Consider the following 19757-nt stretch of genomic DNA (forward strand, 5'->3'; position numbering starts at 1 on the left):
TAAACACATTTATGGGATGTAAAGACATTTAGCCCAGGGGTTCCACGGCTCCCACTATAACCCAAACTCTTTATTTCTCTCCCTTTATCTCTCTAACTTCCTCGTTACCTCTCTCTGTCTTTCTCCCTCGCTTTCATTCTGTCCATCACTTCCTCTCTGTCTCTCCCCCTTTATTGGTCTTTTTCCCTTTCTCACTGTCACGTATACTGTACGTGTTTGTTCCTTTTGTCGTTCTCCAACCCCAGGTTTGAGGTCATTGTATGGATTTTATCCCAAGGGAAGTTCTTCCCTCTCTGTTCAAGAGCATACATAGTACAGTGACTGAGCTGCAGCATGAGTTTACATCATCATGTAGCCTGGTGTGTTATACTGTGTGTGTGTGCGTGTGTGCGTGCGTGTGTGAGCGCCTGTGTGTGAGCGTGTTGCCTGTGTGCGTGTTTGTGTTTCTGTGCTAGCCTTTTTCCCCTGTGCCAGTCCTAAAAGTGTTTATCAGTCACCAACAGACTACCAGTCAGTGGACACAGTGACACTCTCTTCCTGAACACTATCAAGGTTTTGGATGGGTCGTATCCTGTTCAAAGCAAAGGCACAAGTTTGGCCCCAAATTGCACCATATCCCCTATATAGTGCAGTACTTTTGACCAGTCCTATTGGTCCTGGTCAAAAGTAGTGCATTAAATAGGGTATAGGATGCCATTTGGAACGCAACCACATTCTCTGTTAATGACAATTATAGAATACAGAAATGTTGCTAGTAAACTGGAGATGAGAAGGGTGCTGTTGTTTGTGGTGGTCGTGGGTGCTAGTGGAGAGTGTGTGTGGGTCTGTGTGTGAGTTGACTTTACACCTGCTCGGCTGCCTCCACTTGGACCATGGAGTTTAGATGTCTCCTCTTTGTTCTTATTTCTTCTTCGGTGGTGCTCATCACTCAATCTGACATGACCACTAAAGGTACGGTGAAATTTTAACCATTGATAGATGACATCGCACAAATTGCCTTCACTTGCAAGTATTCTCCCGTACAACTGTTATGACTGGGTTACTCACTCGTTTTGAAGCTGAAAACGAATGTGAGATTCTTCTGTCGGTGTTCAGTGGATCTTTTATCAGAAAGTATATGGAAAACATAACATTCAAAATAATCAAGGTAGTATTTTATAGCCTTTTTTTATAGCCACATAGCCTGGTTCATCTCTAGGTTTCTTCCTAAGTTCTGGCCTTTCTAGGGAGTTTTTCCTAGCCACCGTGCTTCTACATCTGCATTGCTTGCTGTTTGGGGTTTTAGGCTGGGTTTCTGTACAGCACTTTGAGATATCAGTTGATGTAAGAAGGGCTTTATAAATAAATTTGATATTTTATAAATAAGGTAGTATTTCAGTAGAGGTTTACAAATATTCCTGTCGTTTGAAGGTCAAACCAGGGATACACATCTCTAATCCGTCCAGTCTGGCTGGCTCTCAACTCTCCTTGGCGTTTAATTGGTCCATTAATGCCATTGATTGGGCTTAAAGAGTCCACAACACACTGACTCTTCCTGATCTAAATCAGTTACTGATTAAAAAGGAAGGATAAAAACCTGGGTTGCGTTCCAACTGGCACTCTATTACCTATATAGTGCACTACTTTGAACCAGGGCTCTAAGAAATAGGGTGCCATTTGAGAGTCCTATAGAAGCAGAGCTGAGCGTCTCTGGCTTAAGTCTGAGTGTTGATTGTGGCTCCAGCACTAGTCACCTCTTATCTCCTCAGGTCGATTCTATCAGTAGTGATAGCACCTATAGTTTTTACAGAGCACATAGAGCTGGATCGGTGTGAGCAGCCATGGCAGAAGTTCCCCTGTAAGCCCATTGGAAGGTTAGACCTATCACTATTTCTCTCACTTGTTTTTTTGTGTGTTTTTTGTCGTCATCAGACCCTGACTGGAGTGATGTCGTCGTGACAATGGTTGGCAGGGAAGTCACCTTACCCTGTGTTGATTGGCCTCTCACGGGTTCTGTGAGCATTAATTGGAAGATGCAGTCTCCTAGCGTGGACCACTGGAAACTGGTCCTCTCGGCCAATGAGAGTCAGCAGTTCTCAGGCGCAGCCTCAAAGGCTTCCATGCGATTGGTTGACTCAAACTTTCAGGAAACTGGGAACTTCTCTCTGCTGTTCGTCCCCAAAATGGAGGACAATGGTCGCTACTCCTGTCTGATTATACAGCAACAGAAGAAACTGAGAGAGAAGATCATACTATTAGCCGTCCTCACAGGTATAGAACTGTGGTCCTGCACACAAAACTACCGTTACAGTATGTCCATATACATGTAATATACAGTTGTGATGGTATTGATACAGATATTATGTATAAATAATTCCCCATGCCCACTTTATTTGACACAATCAGGTCAGACTGTAGTAGCAATATCCCACTTTTTTTAAAAATCTCTTCTATCGTTTCTCCTATTTCCTACCTCCTACATCGGTCCCAGTCTCTATCTTTCCTTCAGGCACTCTCCCTCAGTACAGCACACTGCGTCTGATGGCAGAAGTGAACCCCGCCTCCGCCGTTTCTGAGGTAACCTGGCTGTCCCCTGGCGGGACGCCCCTACGATTGGCAAGGAGATCAGGGGGGGGGATTGCCAAGCTGCCTCAGATACTCCCCACTGACCAGGGGGTATACATCTGCCAGGTGTACCCAAGGGGTAACAGCAGCACCCCTATGTTCCCCTTCACTGTGGACCTCCGCGTGGATGGTGAGATATGAGGGGGGATGGAGAGAGGGAGGAAAGCGTGTAATGCCATAATTGGAATCTGGGATGAATCTCAATACTCCAAACAAAGCATTGTATTTAGATCGGCATTGTATTGGCATTGTTATATAATTGACTAGTGCTTATATGTGCTCCCACTATATCCACTGCTCCCACACTAACCCAAATGTTTTATTTCTGTCCCCTTATTTCTCTCACTCACTTGTTCCTTCTCTGTCGTTCTTCCTCTCTCTCCCTCTCCTTCTCACCCCCTCTCTCTCTCTCTCTCTCTCTCTCTCTCTCTCTTTCTAGGTATGAATGTGGCCTCGTTCACCAATATAAGCCATAGTGAGTGACGTCACCGTGTACAGTAGACTCTAGTCTAGCTAAAACACAGAGTCAGCAGCCTTTGGATCAAGCAGCACAATACAAACTGACCTTACTGAGGGACCAGCTCTCTCTCAGAAACATAACGACATAATCCCTGTTGCTGCTGTGCACCTCTCTATCTCTCTTTCTTTTCCTCTGTCTGTTCTGTTCCTCTCTCCACTGCCACTTCTGTCACTCATCCTCCTCTCTATATCTCTCAACCCCACCATCTTCCCCACATATTTCTCTCACTGTTCCCCCACCGCTCTCTCGCTCTCTTCTTATCTCTCACGTTCTCTCTCTCACTTACATACCTCTCATTCTCTTCCTCTCATTCTCATTCTCTTCCTCTCACCCATTCCCCCCATTCTCTCTCTCCCTCCCCCTCCCTCTCCTCTCCCCCTCCCTAGGTCCTCAGATCTCTATGGCCAGTCTCACCCAGACCCCTCTCACCCTCGCCTGCTCTCCGATGCAGGGCGACTATGTCCTGCTCTATTGGAAGCCCCCAGACAGCAGAAACACCAACACCACAACCCTGGTCTACGGGTATGACCGCTGGAGGGACCGCACAGAGAAAAGCAAGGTACACCCAGAAGAGGATGTGTGTGTATGTGTTCATGCTTGCGTGCGTATGAACTGAGTTCCTCTACAGGTTTCTTCCTTCAAGGGGGTTTTCCTAGCTACCGTGCTTCTGTTTCTGCCTGCTCCACAGGGTCCCGGCCGGGTTACTGTAAAAGCACTTTATGACAACTGCCGACATAGAAAGAGCCTTTATAAATGAATGTGATTGAATGAATTTGATTGATCTAGACTCATGCCCAGTTGAGCCTGGATGGGCCATTGTCTACCCCAAAAGAGGGTATCTTCTCCTTCCTGCTGAGCCCGGGGCTGAATGACGGAGGCCTCTACATGTGTGAGGTCTTCCTCAATGACAACGTGTTCAGCCAGAGGACCCTGCTTAGCATCCTCCAAGGTACAGAGGGGGAAGAGGGAGGAGTGAAGAGAGAAGAGTTATGTATTTATGTCTGATATAGAGATATCAATATGAATAAAAACAAAAACTAAAAATACTGTCCAACTCCCACATACTCACACACATACTCACACACCCGTCTGTCCATTTCTGCAGTCTTGGAAGGCTTTTATAATCACTGTCCCTCTGGCAGCCATTACAGCTGCCCAGACATGACCAAGCGATCTGTCACTGTCACCCTGCTCCACACGTCTGTCACACACACATACACACACACACACACACACACACACACACACACACACACACACACACACACACACACACACACACACACACACACACACACACACACACACACAGCCCCACGGACCCATATATTTTTAACCTGCCTCATTATGGGTGTAATTATGTATGATTATACCAGCCGCTCTCCCACCAGGGCTGTGGGAGGCACACATTAAACACTGTAATCACGGATAGAGACGTGTGTGTGTCTGTAGGGCTTGATTACACCCAGATTGATCCTCATTTGGGTTTGATGAGACATGGGGCATCAGTCACCGTCAGGCGACACATTAGAAGCAATTCTGTGTAATGAATATATATTATTTTGGCCCATCTCTGATTCGTTCATTGTCCCCCCCAACACCTTCTATCTCCCCTTGCCCCCTTTCTCTTTTTGTCCCCTGACTACCCCTTATTGGTACTTCCTTCCTTCACTCTCTCCTTATCCCTACCTCACATTGTCTTTCTCTTTCTTACTCCCTTGCCTTCCACTCACTCCCCTCTCCTTCCCCCTTTTTCACTATCCCTCCATCCCAGTGAAAGCCAGACATTCTCCAACAGCCCTGGTCCTGACATGTCAGTATACAGAGCGCTCCCAGGTAGGTAACCATCCCCTGACTGGCAACATTCATCCCTCATCTCTTCACTGTCATAGTTAGCTGATGTGTGGTGAGCTTTCAGCCACAAAATGGCTCCTTGAGCACCTGGGCTGAGTTCATTAGGCACAAAACGGAAAACTGACTGAAACAGGGAAGGACAACCTGGACTTTTCCAATTAGAAAGACACATTTTTTTCTGTTGTAAGTTTTCTATTGCGTAGTCCCCTAATGAACACGGCCCTGGTGTATGAAGAACACACTGTATAAACCCAATCCATCATCCTCCATCCACCAGGTGAAGCGGGTGGTGTGGAGCCACCAGAACCAGAGTCGCACGCTGAAGTGGAGCTCCTCTGGCCCGGGTCGCCTCAGCACCGAGGTTCCCCTGTCCCCCACCCAGGACACGGCTGGGAACTACACCTGCACCATGCTACTGCGGAACGGACAGGCGGTCAAGGCTGTTTACACCATCAAACTGCCCCCGAAAGGTGGAGAGAACCAAACGGTCCAACTTGGGTCTTTAGATATAGATCTAAGATCAGCTTACCCTCTCCTAATGCAAACCATAATCAGTAATGCTAAAAATGCGAAACTTTTCTCAGGTCAGTGTCAACTAACTGTACCTAGCAGGACCAACAGTAGATATATAGGCCTACATGTTTGTCCAAATAAGTCCCTTTACAATGCTTCCTTTCCTTCTAGCTATCATCTTATCCTTTCTTCCTCGCACCTACCCAGTCAGTCGGGGCGGTCTGGGCCGATGTGTTAGAAATGTCAGGGCCGATTTCTGGTCCCAGTCCGCCCCTGGTCAGTTCCCATCAGTGATTCTCATCAGTGATTAACAGAAGGGGAAAGTATATTTAAACCACTCAGATGGAACCATACAAACAAAGAAGTTGTAAAACCAGGAAGTTATGTAACTCATCTGTTTGTGTGTTGCTATTTGAGAGCTTTAAATATACTTTGCTCTTTAACACCACTATAGCCAACACCACTATAATCATTATGTCCAAATAAGCGCTTATCCAAGTCCATGTTTACTGAACATGAACCTCCTATATCAGTGGGCCCCAACAGCACACACGGACAAACATACCTGATTCAACTTTTTGAGGGCCTTATGATTAGTTGCCAAGTTGAATCAGGGGTGCTTGTCTGGGGCTACAAATAAAAATGTGTACTGTTGGGGGTACAAGAGGACCGGAGGTGGGAGACACTGCTCTAGATCAGTGGTTCCCAACCTTTTTCGGTTACTGTACCACCAACTGAATTCTGCTCTGCCCGGAGTACCCCTGAAGTACCCCCTCGTGTGCATTTTACCAGTAAGCCTATGGTCTTAAAAGTCTTCTCAAGTACCCCCTGTTGATAGACCAAGTACCCCCAGGGGTCCTAGTACCCCTGGTTGGGAACCACTGCTCTAAATCCTAAACACACAAGACATCCCTTCCCAATAGAGAGAAGCGAACAGCAGGCTAGCTCAGCTGCTAATCCGTTAGCTATGTAAACACACCTGCCTGTGTTTATCCCTCTCTCCCGTCGCTGCAGTCCTTCAGTGCTGGATGTGTGCACACTCCATCCTCATCTCGTTATCTCCAGGGCCCTGTTGTGAGCTAACCAATCAGCCCAGAAATGGAATAGGCAGGATGAATTCTAAATTCCAATTCTAAATTCCACATAAACTTTAAATGTTCCACGATATGGTAGTGAGAATATCAAGAATTGTACACATATAGAAGACAGAGAAAGGCACTGAATTCTGCGTGAGGATGTGCCAAGTATTGACTGAAGAAAACTTCCACATGACACCCAATATGGTCCCATGTGTCACGGTCTGGGCGTAGGGGGTGCAGAGTCAGGCGCAGGAGGCAGAAAAGTTCAATGCAGCGTTTTATTACGCACAAACGAATACGCCAAAATGCCCAAAGTACACTTATCCAACACACACAACACTGTGGAAGGGTATAATTAAGCCCGCACTCAGAGCAGGCGGGCCTACTGGCTTAAATAGCCCAACTAATAACCCTAAACGAAAACAGGTGAAACTAATTAGACAAAACAAACAGAAAAGGAAAAAGGGATCGGTGGCAGCTAGTAGGCCGGTGACGACGAACGCCGAGCGCCACCCGAACAGGGAGAGGAGTCACCTTCGGTAGGAGTCGTGACACCATGTCTGATCCAACAACACACCACAGAGCATTGCTTTGAATGGGTGTCTAGTTGTCTGCTTCACCTATTCTATTATATTCTACTCCATTCTATTCTATCCTATTCTACATCCTTAACCCATTGTTCTGTTGCTTATCACAGCCAGACAGGTTGACCTGAAGTTGCTCTACAACCACTATAAAACGCTTCACAGAGCACTGACCTTGTAGCCCCGCCTGCCTGCCTGCCTGCCTGCCTGCCTGCCTGCCTGCCTGCCTGCCTGCCTGCCTGCCTGCCTGCCTGCCTGCCTGCCTGCCTGCCTGCCTGCCTGCCTGCCTGCCTGCCTGCCTGGCTGGCTGGCTGGCTGGCGGAGTGACAGACTGTTTCTGCATTCAGCGGTGCTACACTGTTGCCTTGGCAAGATGAGGAGAAGTTAGCTAGAGCAGAAATAGACTAGAACCATGGCCACTAACCATGTATTTCTGGCTGCTACACTATAGGCCTGTGTCCTAAATGGAACTCTACTGTTCCTAGTCCAAATTAGTGCACTATATAGGGAATAAGGCCTCTGTCTGACTTAGAGTGTTTTGGTTTACAACAGATCTCAAAGGGAAAAGAGAGAATACAACCCCAACACATTGATCGGTATTTTTCAAACCATTCCTCTGTCTTTATCTCGCCGTCTCTCTCCATCTCTCCCTCTATTCCTCTCTCTCTCTCTCTCTCCATAGTAAGAGTGTTATAATGTAAGCGTCTGCTTTATTGTCATGACTCTAAAATGTCGCCTGTCTTTCTCCCACAGATACACACACAGTTCTTCACACCTTCGGAGGAAACGGCAACAGACAAGCATGTGTGTTCCCCTTCGTGTTTCTAGGGGAGACTTATGAAGGTTGCACGACGGATGGTCGCAGTGATGGGTACCGCTGGTGCTCCACCACATACAACTTTGACAAGGATAAGAAATATGGCTTCTGTCCCAACGGAGGTAATGGGTCACTGTCATCACCACCAGACCCGCCTGGGTTCAAATAGTATTTGTTTCCCTGTCTCTCTGTGTCTGTCTGTGTCTGTGTCGCTCTCTCTCTTTCTCTCTCTCCCTCTCTTCACACCCCAACACTTCTTCAGATGATAAGTGTAAATGGTGAGGGAGGACACCAGGACAGCTCTCTGGAATGTATTCACATTCATTGCATCTGAGGAAGCACACACAGCCACAGAAGGATCTGACAGTTGAATGAATCTCCTTATGAAGATGAGCTCACTACCAATACCCCCAATACATCACTGATACAGAGGAGCCATGATGATGACACACAACAAAGCAATGCTTTAACAAGAGTAATGGATATGCAAAGGGAACTGTTGCATTTAGAATGAACTCTTGTTTGTGAGGGCTGATTGAACGTTGTATTGTGGTTTGTTGTCCCATTTACTCTCTTATTGGGATGTGGGAGAGAAGAGTAGGGAGGTAGGGAAGGGAGAGAGCGAGATGGGAGGAAATAATAGAGGAACAGAGGGGAGCAAAGCGGGAAAGATGGATGATAGACCCACATTAAAAAATAATATAGTATACTATGGTATAAATACTGTAGTATTACTATATTTATATACTCTAGTATTCACTGTAGTGTTTTTTCAGACATGACTGTAGTATTTACAGTTTACTATAGTATAAATACTGTAGTATTACTATATTTCAAAAACTATAGTATGTACTAAAGTAACTACTGTAGTGTTTTTGCAGACATTACTGTAGTATTTACTAAGTGTTTTTGTTTTATTATCTTTGATTGTAATATGAATGGATAATTCAACGCTTCTGCTCTTTTCTATAACCTTTAGGGAACACAATATATAGTCTATATTTGGCATATAAGTTTCTCACTCATGGGTGGCACAAATTGGGATATGGGGGATAGGAATGGGTGGGGTATATGCAAATTGGATACTGAAGTATTACTATGGTAAAAGAAACGGTAGTGTTTTTGTGGATAAAATTGTAGTATTCTACACTGTATTATATAGTGAGTACTACGCATGATCGAGTGATACTACAGTGTGTAGTATATTATTTGACAGTATACTACAGTTTACTTCAGAATTTTATAGTAAGCACTACATGATTGAGTGGATACTACAGTGTGTCGTATAGTATTCTACAGTATACTACAAAATTCTATAGTAAGCACTACAGCGTGTAGTATAGTATTCTACAGTATACTACAATATTATAATGTAAGAAATACACGATCGAGGGATACTACAGTGTGTAGTATAGTATTCTATAGTATACTACACATTTCTATAGTAAGTACTACACATTATCAAAAGATACTACAGTGTGGAGTACAGTATACTACAATATTCTATAGTAAGAAGACACGGTCGAGGGATACTACAGTGTGTAGTATAGTATTCTACAGTATACTACAAAATGCTATAGAAAGCACTACAGCGTGTAGTATAGTATTCTACAGTATACTACAATATTATAATGTAAGAAATACACGATCGAGGGATACTACAGTGTGTAGTATAGTATTCTATAGTATACTACACATTTCTATCGTAAGTACTACACATTATCAAAAGATACTACAGTGTGGAGTACAGTATACTACAATATTCTATAGTAAGAAGACACGGTCGAGGGATACTACAGTGTGTAGTATAGTATTCTACAGTATACTACAAAATGCTATAGAAAGCACTACAGCGTGTAGTATAGTATTCTACAGTATACTACAATATTATAATGTAAGAAATACACGATCGAGGGATACTACAGTGTGTAGTATAGTATTCTATAGTATACTACACATTTCTATCGTAAGTACTACACATTATCAAAAGATACTACAGTGTGGAGTACAGTATACTACAATATTCTATAGTAAGAAGACACGGTCGAGGGATACTACAGTGTGTAGTATAGTATTCTACAGTATACTACAAAATGCTATAGAAAGCACTACAGCGTGTAGTATAGTATTCTACAGTATACTACAATATTATAATGTAAGAAATACACACTCAAGGGATACTATAGTGTGTAGTATAGTATTCTATAGTATACTACACATTTCTATAGTAAGTACTACACATGATCAAGGGATACTACAGTGTGGAGTATAGTATTCTACAGTATACTACAAAATTCTATAGTAAGAAGTACACGATCGAGGGATACTACAATGTGGAGTATAGTATTCTACAGTGTATTACAGTTTACTACAGCATTCTATAGTAAGTACTATAGTATTTTATAGTAAACTGTAGTAGTTTGTCATGTGGGGAAGTGTGTAGGGAAAAGTAATTAGAGGAGAGCAGAGAGGAAGGAAGGGAGGAAAGGTGCACCCAGGCCATTGAGGAGTGATGGTATTTACGCCTCACCTCGCTGCACCCAATTACCATAATTCATGCAGCGTTAAAGAAGCTGGCATTGAGAACAGAGCAGGTCAACCTGGCCCGGGGGTCAACTCCCTGCCACCACACTATTCCATTATGGACCCCAACACACACACACAACCACACACACACACAAACACAAACACAAACACACACACCAACACCAACACCACCCCCACCAATCAATTACACCTCACACAGCACTTCATGATTGATTCGTTTGGAGCACCATGTATAAGTCATGACAGCAGGGCAAGGTGAAGGCCTGTAGAGGAAACTTCTACAAAACAAACTTATGGACGTTTTTTGGAATTTGTAACTTGATGATGTAGTACTTTTTTATTTAACCAGGTAGGCTAGTTGAGAACAAGTTCTCATTTGCAACTGCGACCTGGCCAAGATAAAGCAAAGCAGTTCGACACATACAACAACACAGAGTTACACATGGAATAAACAAACATACAATCAGTAATACAGTAGAAAAATCTATATACAGCATGTGAAAATGAGGTAGGATAAGAGAGGTAAGGCAATAAATAGGCCATGGTGGCATAGTACAGTTTACATTACATTTTGTAATTTAGCAGACGCTCTTATCCAGAGCGACTTACAGTAGTGAATGCATACATTTCATTTCATGCATTTTTTTGTACTGGCCCCCCGTGGGAATCGAACCCACAACCCTGGCGTTGCACACACCATGCTGGCGTTGCAAACACCATGCTCTACCGACTGAGCCACAGGGAAGTAATTACAATATAGCAATTAAACACTGGAATGGTAGGATGTGCAGAAGATGAATGTGCAAGTAGAGATACTGGGGTGCAAAAGAGCAAGATAAATAAATAAATACAGTATGGGGATGAGGTAGATTGGATGGGCTATTTACAGATGAGCTATGTACAGGTGCAGTGATCTGTGAGCTGCTCTGACAGCTGGTGCTTAAAGCTAGTAAGGGAGGTAAGAGTCTCCAGCTTCAGAGATTTTTGCAGTTCGTTCTAGTCTTTGGCAGCAGAGAACTGGAAGGAGAGGCGGCCAAAGGAAGAATTGGCTTTGGGGGTGACAAGTGAGATATACCTGCTGGAGTGCGTGCTACGGGTGGGTGCTGCTATGGTGACCAGTGAGCTGATATAAGGCAGGGCTTTACCTAGCAAAGACTTGTAGATGACCTGGAGCCAGTGGGTTTGGCAATGAGTATGAAGCGAGGGCCAGCCAACGAGAGCATACAGGTCGCAGTGGTGGGTAGTATATGGGGCTTTGATAGGCCGCATTCTCTCCAACAAGGATGTAGGGAGCCAGTCTGTTTTGATTTCAGTTTAGCTGTTATGAAGAAACGTACAACATTCTTCCAACAGAATTCTCTCCATGACCTTGAGTTGGTGGCGCTTTGTTGAGTTTCTAATAAGTTCAACCATGTTTCATCAGTTATTTCAATGTTAAGTTCCTCCTCCCATTTCTTTTTAATATAGTTTGTAGAATGTTTCTTTGAGGACTGAATACCCAAGTAGAGATTTGAGATAGTTTTTTTGTTACTCCCCAAGTTGTATGCGTTAGTGAATACTTGGATTAATTTTGGAGGTGCTCGAGGGTCAGTCACTTTTATCTCCCTCAAGAAATAGTGTCAAACTTGTAGGTATCTGTAAAAATCTTGTTTATCCAAACCATGTTTTTTACTTAGGTCCTGGAAGTGATCTAGGTCCCCATTCCTCATAATTGTACTGAATGATGTGATGCCTTTCTGCATCCATTGTTTAAATCTGCTGTCCTGAGTTGCAGGGATGAAGCTGGGGTCGTATGCGGGCCAACTCAGCAGTTTGATCTCTCTGTCTAATTTATTTTGCTTAACTACCCTAAACCATGTCTTCAGAGAGAAATTAATCCACTGATTTTGTCTACTGTATATTTCTATGACCATGTCCTTATTTCCAAAAACTGACTGTATGGGTGTCTCTGTCAAAGTAGTCTCAATGTCTTTCCATTTGGATTCATATTCTGAATTGCACCAACCCACCAGAGGTCTCAATTGGGTTGACACATAATAATCTTTTAGGTTTGGTAAGGCCACACCCCCACAGTTGTTTGGTAATTGTAATGTTGTATATCTAATTCTTGGTCTCTTACTGTTCCAGATAAACCTTGATATCCGTTTATCCCATTCTCTAAACTGTTTAGGCGGGATTTCTATGGGCAGTGATTGAAACAAATACAGTTACCTCAGCAGGATGTTCATTTTGATTGTTTCAATTCTACTACTAAGATCTAAGGGAAGTGAATTCCACCTGTCTAGGTCATCATTTCTTTCCTTGTTGATGTGATCGTAATTCATGCTATAAAGTTTGGCTGTATCTTTTGGTAGATATACTCCAAGATATTTAATGGATGAAGAAGTCCAGTGGACGTTATACCTACTCTTCAGCTCTTCCTGTGGGGTGTAATTATATACTAGGGCTTGGGTCTTGTGTACGTTAAGCACATACCCTGAATATGTTCCAAATGTTTGTAAAACATCCATCAATCTAGGTACACTTGAGCCTGGGTCTTTAAGGAATAACAGAACGTCATCAGCATAAATGCATATCTTATGTTCACTGCCTCTTATTGTTATTTCCTCTAAGGTTGGGTCCTGTCTTATTGCCTGTGCTAATGGTTCGGGGTACAAGGAGAAGAGCGTGGGTGAAAGATTACAGCCTTGTCCTGCCCCTCGCTCTAATTTTATCGTTCGTGACAAATGTCCATTTATCTTTATTCTAGCGGTCGGACACGAATACGGTGTATTGATGCACTGTATCACTTCTTTGTTGAAACCAAATCTTTCCATAACTTGGAATAGGTAATCCCATCCCACTGAATCAAATGCTTTTTCTGCATCAAGACTGATTAATATAGCACTTGTCTTATTCTGAGTAATGTGGTCCATGACATGTAGTGTTCTTCTATTGTCCTGTGTCTGCCTATTTTGTATGAAACCAGTTTGATCTCCGTCAATCAATTCTGGGATTATGTTCTCCATTCTTTTGGCTATTATTGATGCATATAGTTTATAATCCGTGTTAAGAATTGTGATAGGTCTATATGAACTGCATTCCTTCTTATCTTTACCCTCTTTTGGGATTACAGATATGATGGCCTCTCTCCATGACAGTGGGAGACCCCCCCTCCCTCAGAGTCCAGTTAAAACAGGCCTTAGGTAGAGGTGTTAGTTGTTCTCTGAAGGTCTTGAACCATTCTGAAGGGAAGCCATTAGTGCCTGGAGACTTGTTTACTTTTAGTTGAGATATTGTGAGATCATAAAATGCTCTATTGTCTGTGCATCTGCCTTCTCTGGTTGCTTGTACAGATTTGTGTAATATGATTCAAATGCATTCTGTATTTCATCTAATTTGCATGTGATCTTCTTTGTTTTGGGGTCTTTTATTTTGAAAATGGTATTCTGTGCTTGTTGTTTCCTGAGTCTCCATGCTAGTTATTTGGTTGCCTTTGAGCCTGCTTCATAATATCGTTGTTTCAGGAACCTGAGCTTTTTCTCTACTTCTTCTCTATAAATCTGGTCAATTTCCTGTTTTACCTTTTGAATCTCTCGTAATATAAGAGGATCTTTGTATTGACTATGAGATCGTTCTAAGTTTCTTAGTGTTTCCTGTCATTTCAGCAGTTTTGTGCTTTAATCTTTTTCTTGAGAGATGATGTGGCTATGATCTTTCCTCTAATAACCGCCTTAGCTGCATCCCACAATGTAGCAGGAGATACTTCCCCGTTATCATTATTCTCCAGATAGATGTTCAATTCTGTCTTTATTCATTCCTTGAATGCTGGATCATTCAGCATGCTTGTATTAAGTCTCCATAGAGTATTTCTTGGTTTGCTATCAAGGTGTCGGCAGATCATTTTAGAAAGAGAGGGTCCAGATTGTCTAGCCCAGCTGATTTGTAGGGGTCCAGATTTTGCAGCTCTTTCAGAACATCAGCTATCTGGATTTGGGTGAAGGAGAAGTGGGGGAGGTTCGTGGCGAGTTACTGTGGGGAGAGCAGGGCATTTGTCTGGGGTAGGGGTAGCCAGGTGGAAAGCATGGCCAGCCGTAGAGAAATGCTTATTGAAATTCTGAATTATTGTGGATTTATTGGTGGTAACAGTGTTTCCTAGCCTCAGTGCAGTGGGCAGCTGGGAGGAGGTGCTCTTATTCACCATGGACTTTACAGTGTCCCAGAACTTTTTAGTACAAATAAAACATGGGTGCTATCAAATTGAGTTTTTTTATCCAGAAATACTTGCAACCTCATAATAGAATCATCATAAATTAGCAATATATAATTAACAGTAACATGTTAGTAATGGTCACATCGCTGGTATACAAATGAAGAGATATATATAGAAATGAGGATATACACTGGTGACATCAAAGTCTCTGTTATATTCTGGATGCTTGGGAGCAGGTAGTTGTCACTGTGGTAACTGACCCCTCCCACACAGCTCCCATGTCTCCCTGTGTCTGTTTGCATGAATGATGTCAACTCACCTCACCATGCAAACACACCAGACGACTGTATTCATGTCGCGTGTGGTGCTTCGTCAGTCTACAAATGGCTAATTTGAATACCATGAGCTAATCACATGGTTATGTCATGTAATAATTCCATGTCTCCCCTCCCAACCTTCTCTTTCATCGTTCTGTTTCATCCAGAGTATACTGTATGGAGTGTGACACAGGATTTATACTGAGTGTCTTGCCATGATAAGGAGTTAGACATATAGCAATTAGCTTCAGTGATCTTGGAGGAATTTTAACATACCCACATTGACTCATCCTCCCATCTTGTCTCTAGCTATTTCAATAGGACCTCTCTGGAGCTAAACCAGGGATCAGGCCTGCCCCCTGCTGGGAATGAGACTATACTGTTCACTAATCATTAATGTACAAGTGTTCAATTCATACAACACTCATTAACTTATTCTCTTTTTCTCTTTCTCACGTCTTTCTCTCCTCTTCTCTCAGACAACACAGAGAGCACTACTTCTATCTCTCCTCCTCACCCAGAGAGCAACATTGCCTCGCTCCTTCCCTTCCTCTCTGCTTTATTACTCCTGGTGCCCCTGGTTGCCGCGGTTGCCGGTGTGTTGCTATGGAGACAGAAAGACATTTCTCGCCACGGTGAGTCTTCCGGCGGGTTTCTTTTTCGACATCCCTACCTTCTTGTGTTCTCTCCATTTCTGGACCTGTCAACTGCAGTGAGTGATCTGGGGCATGACATATTATGAGGTCGATGCAAGGAATCTGGAAATCTGCCTCTCACTGTGTGTGTGTGTGTTTGTGTGTGTGTGCTTGTGTCTGTTTCTCCACAGGTATTGAACAGTCTCTCTCCCACTACTCTGGGGAAGTGGAAAATATCTATGAGAATCCTGAGGATGTCAGACAGGTGATGGATTCATGCCTTCTCTGTATCTCAATACTCTCTGATGAATCTCTGTTCTCTTCTCCCTCTCTCTCTCCTCCTTCTGTCTCCCCACCATTTCATTTCCTGTCTCTGGCCCTCTGTTTCTGTCTCTCTCTTCTTCTCTCTTCGTTTTCCTTTGTTTTCCCACTTCTTCTTTACCCCTCATCTAACTCCCTGCCTCTCCATTTCTCTATATTTCTCTACCCTTCTCTCTCTCTCTCTCTCTCTGTCTGTCTGTGTGGTTATTGAACACTGTTTTCTCTCCTCTCTCCCTATAGACTTCTCCCCAGGGTTCAGTGTACATGGTGAGTTATTGTGTTCTGTTCTCAGCATCACAGACACAAAAGCGTTCCCCTGAGTCTGTGTGTGTGTGGGGAGGTGAGGTTATAGTGGCCTCCCTTGCTAGTCTGTCCTCAGTGTGTGTGTCTCTCCCTCTTCTGTCAGCAGATATGTCTCCCCCATCAGTCCTGTGCTTTAGAAAAACCTGTCAGTTCTTAACTGTCAGTCTTACATTAGTGATATTAACAAATCAATCGCATCACACCCAGGAGGATGCCTTTAAATGTACTCTCCTCTCCCTCCCACTTGTCTCTCTCTACCTTCCAACCCTTCACCCCCTTCCTCCCCTCTCTCTCCTCTCTCATTCTACAATGCCTCTGTCTTTCTATTCTTCTCCTCCCCTCCTATCACTTGCTGTACTATGCCCTTCTCCCTCCCTCCCTCCCTCCCTTCCTCCCTCCCTCCCACCACTTCTCTCTCTCCCTCCTCTTCTTCTCCTCTTCTTCTCCTCTTCTTCTCAGGACCTGAAGCCCAGAGTGGAGGATGATGTCTATGAGGAATTGGATCGGTAAGAATTAAATAGCCCTGGGTCATGCGTGGTGTACGTTTCTGTCACAATTTCCCATCTGCCCTTCACAGGCCCTTTCACCCCCATCAACTCTGAACATCACTATGGCACTGTCAACCTGCACGTCAGTAACATAGTAATAATGTCACATAATGCACTGACAGTGAAGTGTGTGTGTGTGGTATTGGGTGCGACGTGCAGCACGTCATGCATGGGTGTATACGTTTGTGTGTGTGTACCTGTGTCTGTGTGGTTTATGAGTGTGTTCTCCTTTCAGATACAAATCATGCAGTCTTCTGGAGACCTCCACATCTCAGGATTTATCAGCAAAAGCTTGAAGCAATATTATCTCACCTCTGTTCAGTATATGGACATTTACAGTGCCTTGACTTTTTTCACATTTTGTTGTGTTACAGCCTAAATGGATTACGTTGAGATTTTATGTCACTAGCCAACACACAATACCCGATAATGTCAAAGTGGAATTATGTTTTTTGACATTTTTACAAATTAATAAAAAATGTAAAGCTGAAATGTCTTAAGTCAATAAGTATTCAACCCCTTTGTTAAGGCAAGCCTAAATAAGTTCAGGAGTAAAAATTTGCTTAACAAGTCACATCATAAGTTGCATGGACTCACTCTGTGTGCAATAATAGTCTTTAACATGATTTTTGAATTACTAACTCATCTCTGTACCCCACACATACAATTACTATATCTGTAAGGTCCCTCAGTCGAGCAGTGAATTTCAAACACTGATTCAACCACAAAGACGAGGGATGTTTTCCTATGCCTCACAAAGAAGAGCACCTATTGGCAGATGGGTAAACATTTTAAAAAACAGGCATTGAATGTCCGTTTGAGGATGATGACGTTATTAATTACACTTTGGATGGTGTATCAATACACCCAGTCAGTTCAAAGATACAGGCGTTCTTCCTAACTCAGTTGCCGGAGAGGAAGGAAACCGCTCAGGGATTTCACTATAAGGCCAATGGTGACTTCAAAACAGTTAAAGAGTTTAATGGCTGTGATAGGAGAAAACTGAGGACGGATCAACACCATTGAAGTTACTCCACAATACTAACCTAAATGACAGAGTGAAAAGAAGCAAGCCTGTACAGAATAAAAATATTCCAAAACATGCATCCTGTTTGCAATAAGGCACTAAAATAAAACGGAAAAAAATGTGTCAATAGAAATTAGCTTAATGTCCTGAATACAAAGCGCTATGTTTGGGGCAAACACAACACATCACTGAGTATCACTCTTCATGGTGAGTATGCTTGTCATCGGCAAGGACTAGATAGTTTTTTTATTTATAAAAATAGATCTAATAGCCTCCCGAGTGGTGCAGCGGTCTAAGGCACTACATCGCAGTGCTAGAGGTGTCACTACAGATCCGGGTTGGGTCCCAGGCTGTATCGCAGCCGGCCGTGACCGGGAGACCCATGAGGCAGCGTACAATTAGCCCAGCGTCGTCCGGGTTATGGGAGGGTTTGGCCAGCCGGAATGACCTTGTCCCATCGTGCTCTAGCGACTCCCGTGGCATGCCGGGTGCATGCACGCTGACACGGTCTCCAGTTGGATGGTGTTTCCTCCGACACATTGGTGCGGCTGGCTTCCGGGTTAAGTGAGCAGTGTGTCAAGTAGGAGTACGGCCTGGCAGTGTTGTGTTTCTGAGGACGCATGGCTCTCGACCTTCGCCTCTCCCGAGTCTGTACGGGAGTTGCAGCAATGGGACAAGACTGTAACTACCAATTCGATATCACGAAATTGGGGAGAAAAGGGGTAAAAAGTACAACAAAGTATAATATATATATGTAAGTCGGAAGTTTACATACACTTAGGTTGGAGTCATTACAACTCGTTTTTCAACCACTCCACAAATTTCTTGTTAACAAACTATAGTTTTGGCAAGTTGATTAGGACATCTACTTTGTGCATGACACAAGTAATTTTTCCAACAATTGTTTACAGACAGATTATTTCACTAATAATTCACTGAATCACAATTTCAGTGGGTCAGAAGTTTACATACACTTAGTTGACTGTGCGTTTAAACAGCTTGGAAAATTCAAGAAAATTATGTCATGGCTTTAGAATCTTCTGATAGGCTAATGGACATCATTTGAGTCAACTGGAGGTGTACCTGTGGATGTATTTCAAGGCCTACCTTCAAACTCAGTGCCTCTTTGCTTGACATTATGGGAAAATCAAAATAAATCAGCCAAGACCTCAGAAAATAAATTGTAGTCTGGTTCATCCTTGGGAGCCATTTTTAATTGCCTGAAGGTACCACGTTCATCTGTACAAACAATAGTACGCAAGTATAAACACCATGGGACCACGCAGCCGTCATACCGCTCAGGAAGGAGACGCGTTCTGTCTCCTAGAGATGAACGTACTTTGGTGTGAAAAGTGCAAATCAATCCCAGAACAACAGCAAAGGACCTTGTGAAGATGCTGGAGGAAACAGGTATAAAAGTATCTGTATCCACAGTAAAACGAGTCCTATATCGACGTCACCTGAAAGGCCGCTCAGCAAGGAAGAAGCCACTGCTCCAAAACCACCATAAAAAAGCCAGACTATGGTTTGCAACTGCACATGGGGACAAAGATTATACTTTTTGGAGAAATGTCCTTTGGTCTGATTAAAACAAAAAAAGAACTGTTTGGTCATAATGACCATCGTTATGTTTGGAGGAAAAAGGGGGAGGCTTGCAAGCCAAAGAACACCATCCCAACCACGAAGCACGGGGGTGGCAGCATCATGTTGTGGGGGTGCTTTGCTGCAGGAGGGACTGGTGCACTTCACAAAATAGATGGCATCATGAGGTAGGAAAATTATGTGGATATATTGAAGCAACATCTCAAGACATCAGTCAGGAAGTTCAAGCTTGATCGCAAATGGGTCTTCCAAATGGACGATGACCCCAAGCATACTTCCAAACTTCTGGCAAAA

At 43.5% G+C, this 19757-nt stretch overlaps 1 protein-coding gene across 2 annotated transcripts; it reads left to right on the forward strand.

Moving 5' to 3' along the window:
* Positions 1–724: 724 nt before the first annotated feature.
* Positions 725–17333, forward strand: LOC106605403 (uncharacterized). 2 transcript variants are annotated; one of them, XM_014201005.2, is made up of 14 exons: positions 725–951; positions 1912–2250; positions 2471–2734; positions 3044–3079; positions 3511–3683; positions 3911–4073; positions 4899–4960; positions 5256–5448; positions 7908–8093; positions 15507–15662; positions 15854–15927; positions 16224–16250; positions 16746–16792; positions 17070–17333. In XM_014201005.2, exons 1-14 carry the CDS (start codon positions 873–875, stop codon positions 17128–17130), a joined length of 1860 nt encoding a protein of 619 aa, XP_014056480.1. In that variant the 5' UTR covers positions 725–872; the 3' UTR covers positions 17131–17333. The 2 variants fall into 2 exon arrangements, with proteins under 2 accessions (XP_014056480.1, XP_045574503.1); XM_045718547.1 differs by lacking the exon at positions 17070–17333 and having other exon boundaries at positions 15507–15739; positions 16746–16790.
* The last annotated feature ends 2424 nt before the right edge of the window (positions 17334–19757 follow it).

Source organism: Salmo salar, chromosome ssa05 (genome assembly GCF_905237065.1).
Source record: "Salmo salar chromosome ssa05, Ssal_v3.1, whole genome shotgun sequence".
Taxonomy (NCBI): Eukaryota; Metazoa; Chordata; class Actinopteri; order Salmoniformes; family Salmonidae; genus Salmo; species Salmo salar.

Excerpts from the sequence above, each read along its gene's own strand:
- LOC106605403 (XM_014201005.2), top strand. The coding sequence starts at position 873 with ATGGAGTTTAGATGTCTCCTCTTTGTTCTTATTTCTTCTTCGGTGGTG. Across the intron at positions 3,684-3,910 it reads ACCGCACAGAGAAAAGCAAG|ACTCATGCCCAGTTGAGCCT; the intron begins GTACACCCAGAA and ends TGATTGATCTAG. Across the intron at positions 16,251-16,745 it reads CCCAGGGTTCAGTGTACATG|GACCTGAAGCCCAGAGTGGA; the intron begins GTGAGTTATTGT and ends TCTTCTTCTCAG.